General features: G+C 43.3%; 1 protein-coding gene across 6 annotated transcripts in view; it reads right to left on the reverse strand.

The window, feature by feature from the left end:
* Positions 1-26,032, reverse strand: part of MAP2K4 (mitogen-activated protein kinase kinase 4) — a 99,836-nt gene that overhangs the window by 53,877 nt on the left and 19,927 nt on the right. For all 6 annotated transcript variants that reach the window (XR_003501205.3, XM_027471520.3, XM_027471521.3 and 3 more), the window contains one exon: positions 11,252-11,354. Coding sequence is in view for 5 of the 6 variants with exons in the window: in XM_027471520.3 (XP_027327321.1) it covers positions 11,252-11,354 (103 nt within the window). In the remaining variant the exon portion in view is untranslated. The remainder of the gene's footprint in view (positions 1-11,251; positions 11,355-26,032) is intronic.

Genomic DNA, 26,032 nt, shown 5'->3' on the forward strand with positions numbered 1-26,032 from the left:
TTCAGTGACCAAGAGCTCTTGGTAAGACTAAATGGAGAAAACGTGATCTGCATTTTCAAACTGCCCCTCATTTAAAAGGTAAGACTCCTACACGCCAGTGAGAGCAAATGTCTGTCAGAGGTCCCTATGCTACACAATCTGACAGTAACATGGCATTTTAAATTCTGTCCTCCTCAGAAATGGATGTGTGTGGCTCAGTTTTCTCCACTGAGTCTCAGGAGCTAAGAGGCTAATTTCTGTAAGCTTTCTAAGGTTGCTTGCCCTGAGTTTGGCCAATGGCCCCACAGAATCACCCTCCCCATCTCTCACTGGTATGTAATATCCACCTAGAATATCAGAGAGACAAAGTAAACCCAACTGGATTAAAGAGAACACCCCCACCCACCCGCACTCCTCAGGAAGGACAACCACCTTCACACTGCCTGAGCAAGTTGTATTTAAAACAATCACTTTCAGCTGATGTACACTTGTGTCTGCAAAGGCATCAGTTATATCAGGTACAAAGGAGCAACTGCCATCCAGACTTACTCCAAACATGTTCCACAAAGGAGAGAATTAAGACAGGCTCTAAAAGAGCCCATGGTTTAGGGTCACCATAGTCCATGGTGCCATAGTCCATAGGCCAGTTTCAGAAGTTTCCCAAAACAGAGAAGCCCTCCCACTCAGAGGCAAGAACATCCACCTGAATCTCAAAAAAAAAGATGCTGTAGCTTTCACTGAGATAATACATCATAAGCTCAGTTAGTCCTCTTCAGAAGTCAGCTCCTCAAACAAGCAGAATGGCAAAACCAGTTCAGCCCTGCAGCCCCTCCACCCTATCCACTCAATTCGAGCAAACGCCGCTATGTGAGTTCTATGCAGCTGATTTCCTTGGGAGCATCCTCTTCATTCATTCTAGATGTCCTCCATAGTATGTACTGAAAGTCATTCATATATACAGATGATGAAAATAGATGTTGATGATGATTTGCAAGGTCGAAGCAGTCTCTAAATCTGCAGACTCTGCTCTCTTCATTCTCCATTTTTTAAATGTTTAGGTAAGACAAAAGGGATGACTGATTCCTTCACTTTGAACCCACAGATCAGAGGACTTAGCTCACTTCTCAGTAGCCAGTGAAAACTGCAAGATAGTTTACTACAAAGTGGTGAGTAATGTCCAAAGAAATGAGGTACACAGATCTTGCTCTGCTGAAATGTAGTGTGATCCTGAGTATGAAGAATGGCAATGAACAAAGTTTATTTCTACAGCTTGCAACATTAGCAGTTTATTTGAGATTTCTTGCAGGCTTGTGCTTTGCAAGATCCACATCTGGAAACATATGTTTCTAGTCCAACTTATATCACAAATATGAATACTGACAGTTTGTATATAAAATCCTGTCTGACATTGGTCTCTGTCACACAAACCAGCATAAAAATGCCTGTGACGGATAAGCTTGTACTGAATCCAGTGACAGAATAGACACACCATAAGTATGATACAGTGGAGACTACTCATACACAGGCATTAAATTTGTATCAGTGTGTAAGCAATGACGAATTTTTCTACTTGTAAATGATTACTGGAATAAAGTATTTATCAAAAAAGGGTCAACACAAAATGGGGGGAAATACATATATGTATTCACGCATTTTACATGCATTAAAGAAAGGTAACTAGACACTGATGTGTAGCAGTGTGCTTCAGGATTGGAATCACAGCACTGAGATGGACACCTGCATGCTTCTGTACACTGAGGTAGGAGACACAGACCTGCAGAGCTGGGATTTAGAGGAATCGTTAGGCTGAATGCTGGGGCATGTGAGCCAATCCATAAGGAACAGTGCAAAGCAAGGTACATCTGAGGTTTTCTCTTCACCTGAGCTTGTGTCAAAGCCTCAATGGATTGCACATATGGAGTTACAATACATTATTTGAAATCATTTCCTCTGCATCAAGGTAGCAACTGTACATAGGAGCTCAGACTGCTCTATCACATTTTCTCTCTCCAAACAGCAGCACATTTCTCATTTTAAGCTCACAGTTAACTGTATCTGTCCAAGAACATGGGGAATCTAGGCTCTCTTCAGCCTTGGGACTTGGTCCACATTTCAGGAGACACATCTGTGAGACACGCAAAATGGGACAACTCTTGCCCTGTTCAACTTGGATTGATCCACAACTAAGAAACCTGATTCATGGGTCAAGAAGAAAAACGAAAAGATAAAACTTCAAGAAGGCACTCCAGCCTCTGTGCTGTTGTATAAAGACAAGTAACAGCATCTCCTGATCCCTGGCTAAATTTTAACTGAAATTGGTACCATCTTAAATGTTTTAAGAGCATGCCTTACAAACTGGTGAATTCAGATATGGAGATACTTAATTCCCCCTCTGACCTTACACAGTACAGCAGCAAGTTGCACATTTCAACAGATCACAGGTACACCCCGGGGTGCAGGACATGCAACACACAGGTGCCATAGGAGATTTTTAACCAGAAACTCCCATGTTCTGTCTAACCTTACAGATAAGATTAGGGTGCATGGGGATGCTGAATGCTTTTTAAGTCTCCACACACCAAGCTTTTACAACCTGTTTGCATATAAACACGTGTACTGCTTCTAGGGAATGTAGAACCTAGAAATAAAGAAAGGAAAAGGAGAAAAAATGCTTCTACTGTCACTGTAGTAAGAAGGGAACAGAAGAGTCAATACCAGTTCTGAAACTATTTGTCCTACTTTCACTTTGCTTAAATAAGAACTGTAGTTGTTACATCTTTTGTGAATTATTTAGGCATGGCAGGACCAAATGCATTCCTCCTAATGTGTGAAGAGTGCTATAACTCAGGAGTCCCAGAGGTCTACTGACACCAATGCTACAGCTGCTGCCCCAGCCAGACCTAGCACATTCTTTGAACTGGGATACAAACAGCAGGAGTAAGTAAAACCAAAATCCTTAAACCACACCAAACACTCAGTACTTCTGAAACCTTGAACTGCTTTTCAGTAAAAGCGGCATTGTACCTCATGTCAAATGTAGTAGACACTGTACTTCCAAGGACCTAAATACTAGGGGGAAAAATTTATAACTCTCCAATGGTCAGGACAACAGACATTTCTCAAAACATCTCCCTCATTTGACCATGTAAACTAACTACTAGAGCATTCACCATATATTCAGGTTAATAAACCAAGCTGACTAAACAAGAAAATCGGTCATATCCTAGCTCTTCTCTGGGCCCCAGAGAGTAACGGATACCTCTAGAGCTGGAGTTCAGTCCTGAGCATGTTGCAAGCACCTGGCTTTTGCCATGAGCAGATGGAGCAGAGGATGACGATTCCTAAGGAATGTCAGGAAGGGATCTGGCCAGTCACAGGTCACACAGGGAGCTGTGTTACTAAATAAAGGGTAGGCAGTACGTCTCATTGAAAGGCAAGCACAAGAAATAAAGTCTACTGGATATTTATATCCATGGGAGACATTACTCAGCTTTGCTCTTCTGTACAGCCTCTACATAGAGCAACATACAGCCACACTAAATGCAGGTTTGATGGCAAATAAAGTTGAGTTCTGTTTAAATAGGAGCATTTCTACCTCACAACTTTCCAACTTCCATCAAATCACAACATTTTACCTTCTTCCGCACAGCAAACGTACGAAATACCATTCAACTCAGAAAAAAATATATGGCAGTCAAAATTGCTGGTCTTCACGGAATCTCCTTAGATACCACCTAGGTGTCCCTGGAGCAGGAAAACTGCAGAGGATATCTACAACACCTTCACAGGCAGCAGAGGATGGAAGCTCAGGCTCTGTCCCTCTTTCCACCTTCCCTCAACCACACTGCAGATGAAAACAGGCTGAAGGAGGCAGCGTGTCAAATATCTGTGCTAGGCATATGTGGGCAGCAGTGGCCACATCTTGGTGCTCTGGAAAGTGACTGCCACTGTCACCATCTTCTTACAGCCTCCTAACTTCTCAATTACTCTTCCACACCACAGAAGAGACAGACATCCACACGGACACCAGAAATAGCATCAGTTTTACAACGCATGGCATGCAGAGAGCAAAGCTGCGAAGTTGAAATCCTGCTCTCAAATGAATGGCCCTGGCTACTGCTATCTGCACGCAAGAGCCAGGACAACAGCTTCTAACCATGCCAGTAGTGAGACAGGTAATATATAGTTACACTCTGAATCACACATTATCAGGTGATCCTTGCTGAACTCCCTACCCCAGCACAAGATTCTTGTAGCCTTTACCTCTCCCAAATCACATCAGGCTCCAGCTTCCTGTCTACAAAATGGAGAACACAGAATTTTGTGCAACAATTTAGGTTTGCAAAGCCAGATCAGTGAACATGTGTGAAGCACTCAGATGCTATGGTAACAGGAGCCAGATAAGGTTGTATTTGATTTGACTACCTAAATGTAGGTGATTAGGTTTCCAGATGTTCTGAGGAGCCCAGGTCCCAAAAGCATGTCAGGAAACTACAGATGCTCAGCAACTTTGAAAATCAGTGTGAACTAGAATGATGGAGATACACAACCTCCAAATTTTGGTGCCAGACATCAAAGGCCCAAAGTCAGAAGCAGAGGGCTGAGATACAAAACCCTTGCAGGAAGAAGAAAACAGTCCTACCAGGGCACTGATAACTATGGGATATTGAAGTTGCTAAAGAAATTTATTTTAAGAAACAGCAATCACCAAAAAGCTCCTCTGCAGGATTAGCACATTAGAGAAATAACAAAACTTAAAAGGTGAGGGAAAAAAAGAGACCTTAAAGTTGTATGTATGCTCAATCAAAACCTCACACTAATTTTGGCTGCACCTTTCCTGAAGAAGTGATCTACTCAAAGTCTAAGATACCAAACAGAGATGTTTTACAAAACCTTATCACCTCTTTCCCATCTAGGCCAAACAAATTTGTATACTTTGTAAGAAACAGGAGTTTTTAAAACTCCTGTTTCTTACAGGAACAAAATTACAAACAAAATTAATCAGTTTGTCAAAAAAAGAAAAAAGCTCCTGAGAAAAAGATGATGCGTAAAAAACATTGCTCTAGCACTCAAACTACAGCGAGGTCTGTATCAAAAGAGAAAACCTGTTTGTTTGTGGACTCAGACTAACATTTGAAAGAATTTGCTGGGTCCTTGAAGGTTTCCATCTTACTTGTGCTTACTTGAAAATACAAGCTAGTTTCCCAGTGATTATATTCACATACTACAACTTCCAGGAAACACTGCAAAACAATCACAGGAGGGGAAAAAAAAAAAAAAAAAAATCAAATTCTAAACTTGTATCTTTTATATTGAAAACTGTGTCTGAGGAGTCCTACCCTGCAGTGGGAAGGTATCATGCAGCAGAAAGGCATCAGAAATTAGTAATAATAAAGACATGAAATAACTGTTAGAGATGCAGAACAACTATTTCCAGGGAATTTCACACAAGAAATTGGGAACATGCTTATATAGGATATTCCACTTTGTTTTTTAATATTTTCCAGACAAATGGTAGAAATTCTCATAACTCATTTCCTAAGGAACTCAGCCAGCTGTAGACTACACACCTACAGAGCCTGAAACCACATGCCAGAAAGGTTTGGAAAGTGTAAGAGATTAAAAGAGAAGGAGACACTTGACAGAGACTTTGGGACAGCCAGAAAAAATCTTGCCAGGAATAATGACAGTCCTTAAACTATATGGAAATAAAGGAAGCAGCAGTCAGAAATACAACTGGACCTCAATTTGCTTTTGAAGAGTCCAACCTCGAAAGTCTAAATCAAACATCTGCCAACAAGCTCCTGGGGCATCGATCTGGAAAGGACATGTGACTTGCCCAGGAGTCACAAGGGGAAGAAGGTCCACAGGGCACCTCTGGAAGTTTAAGTCACGAGGTACCCATAACCCACATGTGATACCATAGCCAAGTCAGGCTATTGAGTCCAACAGGCTAACAAACGGTTCAGAAGCTGGGCTTGTGAGCGTTAGAAGAGATCTTTCCATCTTGTCACCTTTCCAGATGAGATTGCTATGCTCTATGTTGAAATTCTGAAGAGCTGACACCTCTGAAAGTCAGCAAACTTCCCAGCCAGCAGACAGGATGCTCAACATGCAAAACCAGATGCCAAACAAATTCCTTTTTAGATGCTCATTTACTAGCAGGTGGATTTAAAATCTGTAGTCTGAAGTCCAGATTGAGCACACCAGAAGCACGCAACACTTTCCAGAAAGCTGGTAAATTCACCTACAGCCTACTGAACAACTTGGTTCGATGGCCACCAGCAAGGGCCAGCTGCCAGCAAAACACCTGCGCACAGCTCTACAGCCACATCGCACTGCCCCGTGCAACTCCTTTCAGCAAAAGCCACCAGTCAAAAGTAGCCCCATAGAACGTACATCTAGATAATTACTTAAGCTCATTTTGCTTGTGACCTAAATCCTGTTTGGACACAGAACAGATGAGGTAAAAGCTGAGATGCTTCTCAGTCTGCTGAAAGTAGCAACGGGGAAACAATGGGTTGGAAGTTGAAATGCTCACCCTAATGACAGTTTGTGCCCTCTGGCCTCTGTCTATCTGCTCTGGGCCAAACAAAGCCAGTGATTGTTAGTCTGGTGTAAGTCAGAAACACAGTCTGAACTAAGGAGAACTGGGGTCTCAAGTGGCAGCTACCCAGCCTGCACAGCAGAGCAATCACACATAGCCCTCCTTACTGCAGCCAGAAGGGACCTACTGCATACGCTTCCTTGGCCTGGGGCTGCAGCTGTCAGTAAAGTATTTACAACCCTTCAAGTAAGAATTTTACCCTCCAAAGACAGTTTAACTGAAGAATCATGCTGAACAGGCATAACCGTGGTAAAAGTAATGTACAAAATACAGGTTTTATTTTTACATTAATAATTCAAAAAGGCTTTATTTTTCAAACGAAGCTCTGCAGTTTAGGCTCTATTCTTCCTTTACAGCATATAGCTCGTGCAAAATTACATATATCACTGTGCTAGATACTCTAAAGACAGGCTGGGCAGCATACCACAACAAGAAAAAAACACCACTCTCTGTACTTAGGAAGTAAATTTGGTGCTAGCAGTCACAGCTGGACTACACAGCATGCACATTCTCTCTAGTTTCACACTCCATCAGTCACAGAACAAGAGCTCATCTTTCTTCCAAACCCTATGGTCTTGGTCCTGCTGCAAACATTTCATCCTAAGGCTCTGCCCACCTGCCCCGCTGGACCTGTGCAGCAAAAGCCATTCACAAGGCCTTTCAGCTGCAACAAGGCACCACAGCCCTTGGCATCACCAGGAAGGGGAGATTTCAGGGAGCCACAGATCTCACTTCCAGCAACTAGAAATGTTCCTCCAATTTCTAGCCTCATCCAAAGCCACCCTGAGTCAGTCTCCTATTTAAACGATACTTCAAAGCCTCCTGATTTCAACACAAGTTCTAATTCAGAAAACATTTAGGGAAAAATCCCAGCACCACTTGAGATGTGGGCAATTTTGCCACTGACTCCAATCTGAGCAGCTGTAGCCTGTGCTCTGTTGGCCGCATCCTTGCTTGGTGTCCTGGTCGTCTGTGACAAAATGTCCTTCAAGACACCCCAGCACACCTGGTAGTAGACATAGCGGGTAGGAAGAAGACAGGAGGTGTCCTGGGTAGGGGCCTGAGGTGCCATGGGATGTGTAAGGATGGAGAAGGAAAGTCCTCAGCATCTCTCAGCTCCAAGGCCATCACTGAGACACCAGCCAAAGCAAAGCTCAGAGGTCCCAACCTCCCACCAGCTACACCCACTCTACATACATACAACCTTCCCACTTTCCCCCATGCAGTCTGGCCTTCCTCAGTGCTGTTCCAAGTCCAGCCCTGGCAGCCAGCTCCTTCACTCCCTGCAGGCCCATGACAGCACACTGCATTACAGTGTGTCCTCGGACAGGGGGTGCAGCCCCAACCTGAGAACCAAACCACAAGACATGGCACAACAATGCTGCAGGTGGGAAAGAAACAACAAGGTGGTGTCAGAAAGAAAGATCAGGAACCCATGTCCCAAGTTTCTCCTTTCAGATGATGTCACCTAGGATCTCTCTTCCTGGAAACACTATTCCAGGGCACAAACTGTACATTAGCAAAAAGCCCCTACTCCTGAGAGTGGTGAAGCTCTAGGAGCATCCTCCTAGCAGTTGGGCACTCACTGGGTTGTCATGGGTGTTCTGTGCCTTGGGATGTAAAGACATGAGAAGCACCAGTCAGTGATTAACAACATCACATCTTGCAACTGGGATTTCATGGCCTCTGAAATTGTTCCTCCAGATCACGTGCCAACAACACCAAGTGAGAAGAAGCTGAGATCATGCACAGCTCACCAAGGAAAACTTCCCATGGAAACCTAGCCAAGCATCAAGCTTCAGCTCCCTTCAAGCCAGCGTGTGCACATCACATCACCCCTGCTTACAAGAGCAGGAACATCCACCCCTAGTTAGTGTGATTCCCAAAATTATTTCCTCCACCCCCCCCCCTTTTATTTTTCCCAACACTCCAGAGACCTTTCAAATCAAGAAATAAGCCCTAAAAAGAAGGTTGAATTTGTACCTTTATGGAGGTAAGCAATAGCCATACACATTTCACCAGGGTACAAAGCCCCAGGCACTAATGAGGAGCCCAGATGCAATCTACACCCTGGCACAACATGCATTTCCTCGGCAGCAGTGGTTTCTTTGCTTGGGAGATGCAGCTTTCAGGAAAGTTTCCTTCCCCCTAACACACTGCATGGGTATGAAGAACCCCACCTGCCTACTTTGCTCTCTGCTTGTGTAGTAGGAAGCCACACTCCTACCTGTATATCCACCAATCCAGCCTGATCAGTTCCCTGTCCAAAACCTGGTAATCAAGCAAAATACAGCTAATAGGCAATAATAATAATTAGCAATAATACAGCAATAGGTAATAGCTAATAGCAATTTACATTTCAGGGCATCTGCAAGTCACTGCTGGCTGCCTCCTTTTGCTCACCACAGTTCACTGTCAGAGCTCAGAAAGGAAATGCAGAGGCAGAAACCTCAGCCCTCTTTGAGGCAGGAGTCACAGGACAGCCTCCAGATCGGTGGATCCAAGTCAGAGAAACTCAAATTTCATGAAAGAAATTGACCTCTCTGTATCTTCAGATCCACCTATCTGGACCAACAGGGTCTACACAGGGAAATGCACTGCAGCATCAAGCCAGCATTCATCTCAGGACTTGGCACCAGCAAGCCCAAGGCCACTGAGTTCTATCAGGCTGGGAGAGAAATAACTCAGTGAACAGAAACACATCTTGAATGGAGAATGCAGCTGGGCCAGCTGGGATAGAATATCCAATTCAAAACTGAAGTCTAAAAACCTTTCTAGACAACAAAGGAAAACCATTCCATTCTCTCTGGAGATGCAGACAGGAGACACAGATGCATCACCGCAATGCACCAACTGCAAGAGAAACGTTTGTGTCACTGGGAGAAGTGTGCAACCAGAAGATGTGAATATTGCCTTTGAGAACGACATCCACTGTAGACCACATAAAGGTTGAGAGGATCAATTAGCTGCATCCAAGCTTATTCAGCTTCACCACAGAGAAAGCAATCCAACCAACATCATTCAACTCTTTCAAATGGAAATCATTACTACAGCTTGTAGCCTCCCAAGAAAGCTTTAGTGCAGACACATTACTATCATTTTTGGCACTTTAATTATCATATCCAACCCAAAACATTTCCATATCCTCAGAACTAGTTACACTGTTAACCAGCCCAGGATCCCAGCCCTGCCAATGACTGCAGCTCCCATGAAGACTGAGTAGTGCCTTCTCAATGGACAATGTTGACAGTCTCTTGCACAAACACGATACTTAAGACATCACCAATTAACTGTGAAAGCTCTTCCATGCTAGACAGGAACCACTGTGACTTCAAGTGAATCTAAGACAGAGGTCCATGGAGATAAACACAGGAAAGTCAAAGCTCTATAGATGGCTTATGGTATAAACTCAATAGCTGAGATGAAGTCCCTTATTTAATGTACATGGGGAGTTTTGAGAGAGGAAAGGCTCCAAGATAGGGTTCTACAGAAAACTGTTAACAAGGATTTGATGATGTTGAGGAAGGCACACAGAAGGCGCATATATAAATGCTAGTTCTACAACCAGAAATAATACTCTATTTTTTAAGAAATGAGTGGAAGAGAGAGGAGGACTTCCTGGAAAGGTCACTTGTGTGGTAAGAAGAATCTTTTCAAGTACTCTCTATTTAATTTTTTTTTTAAATGTTGTGAATACCAGTGATAACTCATCAGAAACATGTTTCTAACTCAGTAAAAGCTTGCTTAAAAACCTCCAGCATAAAAGAAGCTACCAGAAATAGGAACAGACCACAGGGAATATATTCTCAGGAAGCAGAAGGCATCAAGCTGAAGGAAAGAGGCAGCAACATGCACAGCAAAGCAGAAGCACATTATAACCAAGGACACCCTGAAGAGTCCAGGCAGCAAGGGAAGTTTCAAGTGCAGTTTCTGACACTTGCCACTGACAAAACTCTAAAGACCTGGTAGGGAACTTGAAGAGTAAAACTTTGGGACATCTTTTCACACTAGCTGAATTCTGCCACACGAACAGGCTGTGGGTGCGTCACCCATCAATCTAGATTGGTGGATCTGAGGATACTAAGCTAATACTTTCTGTGACAATGTATTAGTATTATTTACTGGTGTCAGGAACAGCTCTGCCACACTTGCATTCCAACTTTAGATAGGGATATTCTGAAGCTAGTGGTCTAGAAAATTCAGTGAGGGCTAATCACTGTACAACTCCCTTGAATCTCCATGTTAGTAGAATGAACAATGTTCCTCAAATTTTTGTTCTTTTTAGTGCTAAAGAATATAGCACAGTTATGTCTTTCACAAATAACACAAATTTCTCTAAATTGAAAAGTAATAAGCAGTATATAAAGAGACAGGAAAACGACAGTGAACAGGTCTTGCATAATTGGCTACAATTTATCTGAAGCTAATTAATTCTGGAAGACAGTAGCTCCAGTGTAAAACAAAGATCCCAAATTTAACCTTTTTTTAATTCTGGAGAAAAAAAAGGGCAAAAAAACACAACCTTATTCTATAGTGATTCAAACTGACTGATTTGAACAACTTAGAAATAACTCAAGTATTCAAAATGCATTTAAAATAACACTGGTTGTTGGCTAAATAATTTCAAAGCTGTTCCACTACTTATGCCTTTGGCTTTATACTCACATGTGTGGATTTTGGAAAGGAACTCCAGAAGTGTTTAAAGTAAATCTTGCTGTGGACTTGAAAGGTGGATTTGCAAAATTTAACTTCAGCGCTTTGCGTTTACCTGGGAGAAAACAAACAAAGTAAACTTTTTGTGAGCAACAAAATACCATTCTGTAAGAGCATTTGGAGATAAACAGAAAAAATAAACACACTTTAAGAAAATGAAAACATATTTTACAATGACATTAGCAAATCATAATTTGTGTTAGGGACACAGAAATGGAGAAATTGTGTCAATTCTCATCCCATGGTCTTCCCCCATCCCATTCCAAACCAGTCGCCAAACAGGTGTCCCATGGACTTTCTGTTGCAACTGGAGTGTCAGCATCAAGCCAGGACTACTAACAGCCACGGGCCACCTCCACACCCAGGCCCTGAGCTCCCTCCATGCACAATCACTCATTTAAATGGATTGCACACCAAGCTCAACTTCAGTTAGGTGGCAAAGGGAGCTCGACTTACTTGGCACAGCTTGGGCATGCCTACCAGATTCAGGATGGATGTCAATGGAAAAGGGAAAGTACTGGATGTGTTTTACATGATACCCAACTGCACGAGGACTGACTGGTCTGCTGACCCCTCCTCTGCCTAACAGCAAGGAGGCACGATCAGGCTTCAGCGAGGATGACAGAGAGCTGCTGTGTGCTGCTTCTGCCAAGGGGGTCACTGCGCAAGGAGTACAGCTCAGCCTGTTAGACCAGGTGGGAGAAAGCTTTGGTCTGCAGTCAACTGAGAAACCATGAGGAACAACATACATAAAGAGAAACAGAAACATGGGGAAGGCTGCTGATCACCGCTCTAACCACCAGCTACGTATTTCTTATTAAAGTTGAGATGACCTGCACAAGCACCAACAGGATCAAAGATTACAAAGTGAGATGTCCCTTCCCAGCCCTTCCACTGGGCCACAATAGGTCCTGTCCCATCTGGCTGCAGGAAACCTATGCTCCTCCGTACTAAGCAGCCCCGCCTCAATCTCCACCCGCAGCTTCCCAGGATCCTGATCCCGAACCCCTCAGGCTTCTCGCTTCCTGGTGGAGACCCAAACCACTCCATGCTATCTGCAGGTTGGATACTGCAACCTCCCATCCCAGGCAGCACCAGCCTTCAGCAATCACAGAACCACAGAATTGTCTAGGTTGGAAGACACCTCCAAGATCACCTAGTCCAACCTCAGACTAAGAAGTCCTCCACTAAACCATATCACTAAGCACTACATCTAAACGTCTTTTACAGACCTCCAAGGGTGGTGACTCAACCACTTCCCTGGGCAGCCCATTCCAATGCCTAACAAACCTCTCAGTAAAGAAGTTCTTCCTAATATCCAACCTAAACCTTCCCTGGCGCAATTTTAGCCCGTTCCCCCTCGTCTTGTCACCAGGCACATGGGAGACTAGACCAATCCCCACCTCACTACAGCCTCCTTTAAGGTACCTATAGAGAGCAAATGGACCCGATAACTGAATTCCTCCAAGACCTTTCTTCTGCCTGCACCCTAAAGCAGGTATCAGATTCCCAAACATACTGCAGGCCTTTTGGGAAAAGCAGCAAACACTGCAGAGCATGAGGTCTGTGCACAAGCACTCTGTAGTTACTCTACCTCGCACAAAGAGATAGGTGTTTTTAGTAAATCCAAGACAACAGAAAGAAAAAAAAAATTAGAGGTCAAAGTCCTTACAGCAATTTCAGCTTGAAATATTACAAGGATAGTGACATTCATCTAAAAACAGCTTGATAAATCCAAATAGCTCAGAACTGGGGATCCACTCAAAAGAAATACAAACATCTGCAGCCTGGAACACACAAGAAAGCCTGTGACCAGCAAACACCCACCCGCACCCGGCTGAGGCTCTGCAAGGCCTGCCGTCCCAGTGACTACACTCTGCCTTGAGGTCTTTCTGCATGATGCAGTTGCTGCTGCTGGTAGGACTAGACCTACACCGTCCCTCTGACATCCCCAGTTCATAGTTATCACTTAGGAATGATCACCTAACCTTTGACTTCTAAATTATTAATTCAGCTTTGATCTTGCTGCAATACAAGAATCTATCTGGAAATATCTGCAAACGCGTTGCATTTTCTGAACATCACCTCATTTGTTATAAATGCCACCCAAGAAACTCACAAAATTCAGCAGCACGAAACCAACTATTCAAGGCTTTGCATCAACCACTTAAAATAAACAACACATCATCATTTTTATGTGACAATTCACCTGCAGATTTCCATAAAGCCCCAGCTGGCAGTACTGGCAGCCTTTCATCACGAATAATGACAAAGAAAAGGGACAGCAAGGATTTCCAGCCTGGGCACCCAACTGGCTGGGATGATGCCTGCTGCACTGCAGAGCTCAATGTACCTTTCTTGGCTATGTTACCCACATGAGACTGCACAGTAGGAGCTAGGCCGCAGGACTACAAGGAGACTAACAATAAAATACTTGTTTTGAAAAATCCTGAACACACTGCAACAGGGTGAGCAATGAACAGCAACACTCCTTTCAAAAGTGGAAGTATAGACCTGTTCATCAGAATATGGAGAAATGTCACTGTTCTTGTTGACAGCTGGTCTGCTTTGGGGTACTTTCCCTTCTGTTGCATGCATCCTCTAATTTTGTCTTGCCTTGTAAAAAATAAAACAGAAGTAAAAAAAAAAAAAAGTCTTTGGCTTGTACATTTGTAAGTGGAAGAACCCAAAATATACATCAACTGTCTTGTTTGAAGAATTGATTTATAAAGGTATCCTATCCCAAGGTATCCTTCAACAATGCTGGCATTTTCAAATTTAATCTCTCAAATCAAGTCTCATTTATCTTACTTTTTCCTATAAAGAATTATAGGAAACAAAAAAGCGTATCTATTCTAGGTTATACTTATCTCAGAGCCAAAACAGCTTTTCATTGCATGTTCATTTTCTATCCATAAGATGATAGTAATACCTATTTCAAATCATTACATTCATAAAACAATAGTATTCCTGTGTTCAAATCCATTAAAAAAAAAAAAAGTCTGTTTTAGCACCAGGCTGCTGCATAGCACTGAGATAGCAGAGGATATTTTCCTCATGTCCACCTATCCAACAAAGGCACATCCCTTGGCATTTCATTGATCATAGCCGAAATGGACCCAGCGAAAAGCAGCTGGGGAAGCCTTACAAAGTACTCACAGGAGACCACCTACACAATGGCCACAGAAGAACAACCCAGACTCGTAACACACACTTGTTTCCTGCTGGTATGTAGATGCTAGGTTAAGTACATAATTATTTATGTGCTGCTATCCATCACCAGGATTAATCCAGGCACTTGGTTCTGCAGTTACAATCACTCTTTTTGAGGCTGCTTTACCATAACCACAGCCAACCAGTCTTCATGCAAGAGGAAACGTCTATCTGGTAGACAATGTGAAGTACGAAGTATTCCTTCAGAGTTATACTCTGTATTTTCACTTCACCTGAGACAAATACAAGTTCAACAAGCCTCTGAGTCACCTCCTGCTGGAGAAAAATCAATTTTTTCCTAGAATTTCCCTACATTCCTGCATGCCACACATCAATAACAATGATAACAATGTCCCAGTTATACATATGAAAATGCTCAGTTTCCAAGCAGTAAGACTTTCAAAGCAGAAGTAGATAAATGGATTTTCTTATAGGTTTCTGTCTTACAGGGATACAAACTGACCCCTGCTAAAGTGCTTTCTGCTTCGTTCAAATCTGCAATGTCAACCACTTGTTGTCATGATGCAAATGTGTTCTCTCCGGTTGGACACCAAAGTCCCTCTGCTGCTTGCAGAGCAGCAATACACCAGAAGCCAAGCCCACACTTTATTTCCTTATTCTAGAAAAAACAGAGAGGAAAAAAAGAATATGGCAGAAAGCAGCAGGCAAAAAAAAAAAAAAAAAAGGCAGAAAACCAGCAGGGAGGAAAAAAAAAAAAGGACATTGTAATGAACTTTGCAGCCTTTATATCTTCGTTTTGTAATACTAAAACAAGTTAAAGAGAGAAAATTATGAGGAAAGGATGTCAGGAGGAGGAAAGGATGTCAGGAGGCCAGACAGGTTGGGTGATATGCTTGGTTGAGAAGGAGGCTGGATGTTTGAGGCTAACTTTTTAAAAATGGAAAACTGCAATCCAGGTCCGACTTATTCCAGGGCACCTCAACACACAGCTAGTGCATACTCTCACCTGAGCTGGGAGAAAAAAAAAAAAATCACAAAAGAAACAACACAGAACTCTGTTTTTCCAAGAACTCCTACTATCTGCAATACAAATAGTTAGATCATGTCTGCAAACAAAATTCCTGCTTTGATGTTCCTGATGCTGATGTCCTGAATGCACCCAGGATTCACTGCTTACTGTCTGCTCCTGCCAGGACAGTGCTCCTTTCCCATAAACCCTTCCAACCTGCATTCTTTCAACTACATTTCCTTCCTTTCCAGTCTTGTTTATGGAGCACACTTGTTCAAGTACTCCAAAAACAGCACTAACTTGTGAGTAAAGCAATGTCCAGCTTTGCCCTCAAGACATACTATTTTTTCAAGAGAAAAAAAAAATCAAATCTTGAAACAAAACATGAAGAACTTCAGCACATACAGCAGTTTAGTTAGCAAGCCTGAATGGAGGGATAAAACTATTAACTAAAATTCCAGTTTTCCCAACTGTATCTACAGAAACGCACTTTGAAGAAAAACAGCACAAACATTTTCAGTACGTTTGTTACATTTCCCTTTAATGAAACCTGTGATTTAGAACAGTCCAAGAGCCAGAATTCAGATCCAAGATGACAACTTTCCATTCCAGGAACATACTAAGTATGCTCATTTTTGGAAGTCACCTCACTGGAGCATATATCCATGTCTACTGCCCCAAGCATGCTTCCACAAAAATACGGAAGCCCAGATCAGGCAGGAATCTGGGACAGTTACTGGTCATGACCTTCTCCAGTCATGCAATCATTACGAAGTAACACATTTCTACTGAACAAAATGCTAGCAAGACCTTTCAGTAATTTAACAATGGGAGGTGGTTCACAGTTGCACAGATGCTCTCCGCACCAGCGGACGTGCCCATTTGCAACTTGCAAAATGTGGTTTATGCTGTTTCTAGCAGCACACGCAACTGCTTCTATAAACACCTCTCCTACAAAGCCTGGTTAAAGCAGGTTAGGCTTCGAGAGCAAGAAACTGCAATCAGATTAAGATCAGTTCTCTCAGACAGTAAACTCCCATCAGTAAAGTCCTAAGAATGAAGCCTCTGAAATGTCTAAAATCCACCATCAACCTTCAGCATTTATTATCCTTGATGCTACCCTGTGTGAAAATGTCATCCACATGAATAGACATAAACAGAGTTAAAACTATTTGAGCTTTGTGAGCAGATCAGCTGCAGGAAAAGAGCTTAATTCTGTGCCTGTACAAGCATTACATGCTGAATATAACAGGACACCCCTGAACATGTATGGCTATGTGCACAACACTGCTGGTGCCAGGCAGCTCTCTGACCAGAGAGAACAAAACAGTAATATCAAAAGTCACCTTTCCACCAAAACTGGAATTCAGGCAATTTCCAGTTGGAGAGTATGAATATGTCACTCAGCCACACTCAAATGCCAAAGCTGGCAAAACACTGGAGAGAATCTGGAAGGTCCAGTTGTTCCAAGCAACTTCGCCCAGCCAGCACATTGGAGTTACAGCCAGAGCAGATGCTTGTGAAAACAGGGCTGCCCTCAAAGGTATGCTTTCTTTCAGTCACAGATATTGCAAAATTTTCATGGTACCCATGGTTGATGCCATGTCATGTTTCCTCCTGCTGCAGCATAATCCTATATAGACCATAGTGGAGCAGTTGTCAGAAGGAAACAGTCACGCTGGCCTGGGAAATTTACTGCAAGGCACCTGGAGCCCTTCCTGATGTAAAACAACAAGAAATCATGCAAAGGGCTGTGCCAGGTGCTTTTTCATTATAAAACAGCTCAGCAAGTTCTAAAATATACTGTGAGGAGGAAGACTGAGGAAGGGTGGGGGTGGGGGTTGTTTTTGGGAGTTGCTTGTTTGTTTGTTTTTCCCAATTTTAGAAGCACACAGACTAAAAACAAGGGAAAAAAATCTGCCCTTGAGGCCTTTGCTTAAGGTCAATGGAAAGGATTTAGTTTCTTTGGATAAAGCAACATGTTTCCACCATCCCTCTAGTTACCTTATGCCAGAAAAGTGGCAACGTCAATCACAGCCTGAATCCCACTGGCTCCATTAAATAGCTCGCACCCACCCCTGAACCTTGTGTATTGGGAAGAACAGCAGGCATCAGGAGTGTGGGGCCTTCTTCCATCTGAAGACAGAGTTTTTCTGGGGGGAGGGACCGATTCTGTTCACCTTGGAGCTAGCATATCAGGTTTTGTAATTCTGAAGATTAGAGACCGTGACAGGAACCCGACAAAACCAATAAACACTGGAGTGTAGGAATGTCTGCAGGAAAGAATGAAGAAAGCCCTTGGCCATCAAGCCAGGAGGCATCTCCTGACAAAGCAGCTTTGGATTTCCTAAGTGTAATTGCTGATAACCCTCTAACTCAAAAAAAAGGCCCACATGGCACCCACTGATGTCTCAGCTGGGATTAGCAGAGCAAGTCTGAGCTCATTTAAGAAAAACGTCCCCGAGGAAGCCAACAAATGATTGAAACTTCTGATTCCTCCTCCTTTAAAAGGCTCTCCCTTGCCTCTTGCTTTTCTCCCATGGGCTGCCATCACATGGAGGCTCCATCCCTTCACTCATCAGGTTGTCCCTTCTCACTGCTCAGGAGAGGCAAGGCGTGAGAGGGGCTTCAGTCTCCAGCCCCAGCTGCTCCTGACGGCAGTCAGAAGGAACACCCTGCTCCACATCTCCATGGCACAGGAGGCTTTGTTTCTGCTGCTCACTGCTCAGAAGCCTGTTAAACGAACTCCCTATTTTTTTGTGCCTCATACCACCTATGTGAAGGGCACTGCCCAAGAAAGCACTTATTTTCTGCAAGAGGTTTCAGCACAGGCAACACTGATCCCTGCTAGTTCCTGCAACCAATGCAACTCTTACGTTCATGTCTTCACACCTCCCAAAGACAAGCACTTGCAGCCTTTCCAAGGTGCACAGGTACCAAAGCACTACCAAGGAACATGGGCCCTCTCCCCAGAGCAGAGCTCAGGCAGCATCCCATCCCAGGACATGGACATGCACACCTTGAGCACGCCAGAGAAAACAGATCAAATCGTTCTGAAAAATGATTCAGACTGACTAGTGAAGGCTGAGAGGGACACCACAGGAACCTTTAAAAGTCAGAGACAACTGAAGAGGTACCAACACACATTATCTGCCACCGACTGGTTGGCAAAGCTGAGGGAGTGTGTGCATGAAAACATTAATGCTGCACAAACATGCACAAATAAAGTGCTGGGAACAACTTGTGCTAGGGTGACTTGTACCAGAGCATGCTTTCAACACATGGAAGACTCCAGCAGGCAGGGGTTGATCAAGGCACTGGGCTTCTTCTCCACTTGATCACTGTTTCCATTAGCAAAAACCCTCTGCAATGTAAGGGCAGCAGACCTCCATGTTGAGATTGGATCCAAAACTTTGCAACATATGCTTATTTTTCCAAATATCACCTGATACCTATGCATAGCTAAAACAACACTGAGCCAAATTTTCAAGTTAGAATACACTTCATGTAACCTTTGTTCCTTCTCTGTGAACTCCAAAATATCCTGTTCTTTTGAACATCTAATCAATGTTTTTAAAGACTTACCAAGGAGCTGACCCTTTCTGAAAACACTCTCTATCTGCATTCGTAGAATCATATCCTATCCTGAGTTGGAAGGGACCCCAAAGGATCACTGAGTCCATTCCTGGATACACACAGGACCACCCAAAAATCAAACCCTATGTCTGAGAGCATTGTCCAAATGCTTCTTGAATTATGGCATGCCCTGGGGAGCCTGTTCAAGCACCTAAGCACCCTCTCAGTTAAGAACCTTTTCCTAATATCCAACCTGAACCTCTCTGTGCTGTTTCCTCGGATCCTATCACTAGTCACGAGAGACTGGTCATCAACACCTGCCTCTCCTCTCCCCTGGTGAGAAGGTTATGTAAGCCATTGCACTGGTGTCGTGGTTTAACCCGGCCGGCAGCTAAACACCACGCAGCCGTTCGCTCACCCTCCCCCCTCCCTCTCTGGGACGGGGGAGAGAAATGGAGAGTGAAGCCTGTGAGTTGAGATAAAGACAGTTTAATAAGACAGGAAAATAATAATAACAAAATAATAATAACAATAATAATAATAATGATACAATGGTGATAATACGAAAGTAATAGTATGTACAAACAAGTGATGCACAATGCAATTGCTCACCACTCGCTGACCGATGCCCAGCCTAACCCCGAGCAGTCCGGCCCCCTCCCCCCAGCTAGCCACCCCTATATATTGTTTAGCATGACGTCAGATGGTATGGAATACCCCTTTGGCTAGTTTGGGTCACCTGTCCGGGTCTGTCCCCTCCCAGCTCTTACTGCACCCCCAGCCTGCCCGTTGGCAGGACAGAGCAAAAGGCTGAGATGTCCTTGGCTTAGTATAAGCACTGCTCTGCAACAATTAAAGCATCGGGGTGTTATCAGCACTCTTCTCATCCTAAGCCAAAACACAGCATTCCACCAGCTACTAGGAAGAAAATTAATTCTGTGCTAACTGAAACCAGGGAAAGATTTTGCCTTGCTGCATTAGGAAAACCTTTGGTCTGCACCTTAAAAACAAGAACACAGACCCAAAAAGCATTTTTGCTTAGTTCTGTTGAATTACAATGGAGGTTGTGCAACTACTACAGAACAAATCAAAACACAAATCAACAAGAACATAGTTAAGCTTTTAGTTGGCTTTCAAAGCTCTGCAAGTATTTTACTATTTTTAACTCCTCCTTCGGAGAATCTCTGCTCAGCAAACCCAAAGCAATTTTTTGCTAAGCTTCAAAAATGGCACCTATAGACATGCACAGATCTATTTTTGTACTTCTCTGATCTGTAATTTCATTAAAAAAATATTTTCATTCAATTGGTAAGAGCTAGACCTGGAGAACACTTCTCTGAACACATCCTCTTGTCTCCTTGTGAACCTTCAAACCCTGTCCCATCAGGCAGCCAAGTTCACACAAGGTGCTCCGGCCCTCCAGCATTTTGAGCAACACAAACCCAATCCAGCAGCTCAGCCATGTGCAGGCTTTCAGAAAATGAAGGACCTGCCACTGATCATCCTCTCTCCCTGTCATGTAGTTCCTAGGCACTTGTATTTCAGACACAACCCAAGTTTGTCACAGTCCACCCAGCATGGCAGCAGCAAGAGCCTCACTACGGCCACACAAAGTTTGACTGGCTCCAGGGCCCCTCACTTGCTCACATCCTATTTTCACAGGACAGCAGATTCCTGATGCTGTAATGGACATATGCTATGCAGTACTGGAAATTTCCTCTAGAAGGGATTCACTGTGGCCATGATTCACTACTGCATCACAACTCTTCCTGGAGCACAGAGTACTTTGCTTTTCCATCCCTAATTCCTTGCAAATCAAAGGAAAATTCACACAGCAGGGGAAAAAAAAATACCTTAAACAACTATTGGTCTGCTTTCTATTGAAATTCTTTTGTTCAACCCACTTTTCATACTAAAGTCCAGCAGAAACAGTCAAACACTCCAACTATTTCTCAGCACCAAAATAACTCATGCCTGACAGGCACTCAGAGGAGGCCTTACTAAACATGACAATGCTATCCTACAAACACTGGCTTGTAGTTTCAGATTTCTTAAGGAAAAAAAATAGTATCTCCTTGTGTGCTCATAAATGAATAAATAAAAAGCTTTAGGCTGTCTTTTGAAGACTTCAAAATCAATTTGTAATTTGCTGTAGCAGGAAGAATAATATAGGAAAGAGTCCCCTTGTTTTGCACTGCTGAGATGTGCATGAAAGCATCAGACAATCAGCTTTTCCAACAGAATTTGGAACTTTAACAGATTAGCAGCATCAAAATCTCTTCACGAGGATGCATGGGACATTCCCGATGTTTTCATTCAGCTGCCAAAACACCTGAGAGCGTTAGGAGTGGATCTTGCTGCTCTGCACACTTCGCTGGAAGGACAGAAGTCATAAAATAATGAACACCTCTTCCAACCCTCTACTGTAGGCTGGCTGCAGCAAGGGAATTGTCATGGCAAGGCAGCCTTCAACAGTTTGCAGAGAAACTGAAACAGCCTCTAGCCTGCCAGTAACTGGCTGCTCCTGTAATTCTTTATCAATAGGTACTTATGTGACAGAAATCTTCGTTTTTGTTTGCAAAGTCAGCACAGATGAAAGCACTACAATGTTTAAATTTCTTTCTAATGAAGAACTGAATAGCAGCACACAAAAAATTCTGAATCTGAACCAGCATCTCCGCAACACTATACTCCACACAACTTCACATAAACTTCTGCAGCCATAAACTACATGGAACACAACTTCGCTAAAGCAGTCAGTTCAACTCTAAGAAAAGAACTCACTCTGCTATTCCAGAGAGGATGGAACTAGTAGGAACGGATAGATTAAGATCAGTAGTTCATGTGGGGCTTTTTTTTAGAATTCTAATGAAAGCAAGAATCATGCAAAAAGTAAAGAGCATAAAGAAACAAGGAACTATGTCAATATAATCTGCAAAGGAGGAAGATGAATATTTTGTGGTTTTCCTTTTCTATGCATTTCCAGATGAGTAAAATTCCTATGATTCTAGCTACAGTGAAACCAAGCACCTAAAGATCATGGCTCCAGAATACAAATCACAATCCTTAGGTACAGATTCTGTCAAAGGTTATGCTTTCCTTCTTGTACTATCTAGATCAACATGGTCTGCTTCTCAAATAGCTCACAGGTGAATGAAGACACAGAAACCAACTCCTTCCCAAGTGCAGGAGCTTCAATAAGAAAATGCTGCCTTTCTATCACTATGCCTTTTTATTACTACAAAGAGGTGCTTTTTACTCACCATGTATTATTATTATATACTGCATTATTTGCAGTCTCCAACCCTGGAATATGGATCCCACCGTGCTTGGCACTAATGTCACACAGAAGGAAGACCTGCACTTGGGAACATGAAGAATGAGCACAGCAGAATCTCTGATCACTTCATGCCTGCGTTACCACCACCAGAAGCAGTCTTGCTCTCTCCCATAGGTGCTCAGCCCTGACTTCTTTATCCTGGATTAGTTTTCACCAGTCTGCTACACACATTACCTTTGCTGTCTGCTGCTCCCACTATGTGCTAGCACAGGAAAAAGTAAAACGAGCAATGCTACTGTGGGAATATAAATGTTGTTTTTGCAGAGTTACATTGTTTAGAAGGAGGGAATGTGGTACTGAGATATGCCTACCGTGATAAGAAAGCTTAGCAGGCGACCTTGTAAAATGCAGACAACCAGACTCCTTAGGACAATTAGGTAAAAATCACGGTGTTAAGTCAAGTCAGATAAGTGAAGAAACATTACCACTTCAAACAGTAAAAATGGCAAAAGGAAATTGAAATTTAACAGGCTGGCTACTGAAGGCCATGCATTGTTTGTGAAGCATCAGATAGATTGTGAACCTGGATTACCCACTCAGTGAGGAAACAGGGGAGGGTCCTGTCATCAAAAAGTATATAAACTGTGTTTTGGAACTAGTAGAGGCGCTCTCTCCTGCTTGTGGAGCGCCAGCCATTGCAATCGTGAATAAATTACTACTTCACTGAGATCCTCGCCTGAGCCTAAGTTATTGGCTACGGAGTGTTTCTCACACTACCACCTTCAACATTATTTTTCACAGAATTACAGAATGGGTGGGGTTGGAAGGGACCTCTGAAGATCATCCAGTTAAACCCCCTCGCAGAGCAGAATCACCTAGAGCACCTTGCGCAGGATGGCACCCAGGCCGGTTATGAATATCTTTGGAGAAGACTCTACAACCTCTCTGGGCAGCCTGTTGTAGTGCCCTGTCACCCTCCCAGTAAAGAAGTGCCCCCTCACACTGAGCTGGAACCTCCTGTGTTCAATTTGTGCCCATTGCTTCTTGTTCTGTCACTGGGCACAACTGAAAAGAGACTGGCCCCATCCTCTTGACACCCTCCCCTCAGGTATCTATATATACATTACTGAGATCTCCCCTCAAACTCCTCTTCTCCAGGCTAAACAGGCCCAGTTCTCTCAGCCTGTCCTTGTGCAACAGGCACTCCAGTCCTCTCATCATCTTAGGAGCCTTCCTCCAAACTCGCTCCAGTACTTCTATGTCCCTCTGGTACTGGGGAGCCCAGAACTGGGCACAATGCTCCACGTGTGGCCTCAGCAGGGCCAAGCAGCTGGGGAAGATCACCTCCCTCGAGCTGCTGGCAACACACTTCCGAATGCAGCCCAGCATCCCCTCAGCCTTCTGGGCCACAAGAGCACATGCTGCCTCCCTCCTGGTCTGTCCAGCTAGTAAATTCTGAATGCTCCTTGCAGTCCTGCCATACACGCTGCTCTTAGCAACCTCCACAGCAAGGAACTGATGGAATTGTTAAATCACTTCTGGTCACCATCACCAACCTGGGGCAGTGTTCAAAGAATGAGGGCAGTCACAGGGCTGGAGGAGACTCACATGAAGACAGATTAAAGAGATGAATCTGTCTACAGTTTGTCTCGCGAAGAATAAATATAATAGCCTATAAATATATAAACTATGCAAATAGGAAAGAAGAAGCTGTTATAGGAAAATAATTAGCAATGATAGCAGACAGAAAAACCTTCTGGCCTGAGACCTAGCATACAATCTCCCACATGAAGAGGTGAAACCTCTGAAATGGCAAGCAGAACTTTCAAGCACCTTCTTCATCAGAGGACAGTGCTCCTCTATCACTGAAACACTGACCAATGTTCTACCTGAAGGGAACTTACAAGAATTTAGAGGGACTCCAGTACACCCACACATCCTATATCATCCAGTAACACCCTTGCTCAGAGCCAGTACACAGGACAGCCCTGGCAGCTCTCTGTTGTTGCACTCCTTCCTCCAAAAACTGCCTAAACAAAATTTCAAGGCCACCTATTAAATGCCCTAAACGTGACTTGCTGAGTACAGTATATGTAGTAACTGCACAATGTGCATGCTTTGAAGAGCACTCTTAGGCAACATGATGTTTTATTCCACATTTAAGTCTCAGGTGTCCCCAAAGGGCACTTTGTATCAAACACACAATTTAAATATCTGTTTAGAAAGATTAGTCAGAGCAGGAAAACCAGAGAAAGCAGCAGAAGTGAAACATAACTAAAGCAGCAGTCTTGCTGCCATCAAAAGGACAACGGCAATCACTTCAGAAGTGCTTCCTCACATATGCACGTTATTTTTAAAAAATCTTGCACAGTGGCTGAAGTATCAGAACTGCTAGCCTGCAAGAACATACTTCATCATGGCGTTCCTTTAATGTTATATTTACCCTACAGTTTCTTAATCAGAGAAATAAAATTACACTAGAAGTGATCTTAAAGTTGTGTTATATATGGAGTGTTAATTCGTGTCGAGAAAATTGTTGATATTAATAAAGAAGGGGGAGATTTGGGAATGTGGCCATGGGGGTTGGAAAACCCGTGATTGAGATAACAATCACGTTCGCTGTTGTTGTTACATTCAAAGTTGTTTGACCAATGAAAAGTTGTTTTGAAAAGAACTGCTGTGGAAAGAAGGGTATAAGAGGGGAGCCTGCCCTCAAGATAAAAAAGGCAACACGGTGAAGTTACATCAATAAAGAAGCAGGAAAAAGAAGCGAAGAGAAACAGGCTGCCAGAATGGAGACCAGGATGGGAGCAGGCACATTGATTGCCTCATGAAGATCAGTTCGGCCAGACTCAGGAAACTGCTCAGAGAACCTTGTATAGAAAGTCGCTGGAAATAGGCGCACTGGAGCTGGAGAGAAGCTCGAGCTGAGAGAAGCGGACCTGTGCACACAACTGCCTCTCGCAGGTAAGCAGTTGCGCATTATGGGGAATCATACGTCCTTAGGAACAAAGACTGTCCTGGTAACCTTACAGCTTATTCTCCTTATTAACAATCGGACAGCTTATGAGCCTGAAATATGGGACCAAACTGAGGTCAAGCTGTGGGACTCTGCAACTAAAAACGGCAAGGTTGCAGTGGGATTGCTCGGCACCTGGTGAGCAATCTCTGAGGCCTTAAAGAGCCACGTGGAGCCACAATCACAAACGTCTGGCTTGCCAGATAGTGAGGGAGCTGCGGGCTCCTTTACTGATCCGACTGCTACGCCATCGCCATATGCCCCTCTGCTGCCACAGCCATCGAAGGCTTTCGCAAGAAAAGGAATGGAAAATGGAGACTGTTAAGTTATGGAACTTAAAGGATTGTTTGTTACCTTTCCTGATTGTACATATGTATAGGCATACTCTGGTTTAGTATGTAAAGCAATGTTCTGTATATTTAGAATGTTTGATGTTTGTGTGCGTGTGTTGGTGGAGTGTAGACTCCCCGCACACCCAGAGCTGTTTATTTGCCTTTTATACCTTTTAGAAATATTTGTTTTATAAATATTACAAAATTCAGATTGAGTTGAGACCTCATTTATAACACTTGGAAACACTTTTTTTTTTTTTTAAGTTTCAATGTTTGCAACCCCTAAAGAAAAAAAAAGGGGAAAAAAAAAACAAAACACAAACAACAGAAGGAACAGACCCTG

This window comes from Anas platyrhynchos, chromosome 19, assembly GCF_047663525.1.
Source record: "Anas platyrhynchos isolate ZD024472 breed Pekin duck chromosome 19, IASCAAS_PekinDuck_T2T, whole genome shotgun sequence".
Classification (NCBI taxonomy): Eukaryota; Metazoa; Chordata; class Aves; order Anseriformes; family Anatidae; genus Anas; species Anas platyrhynchos.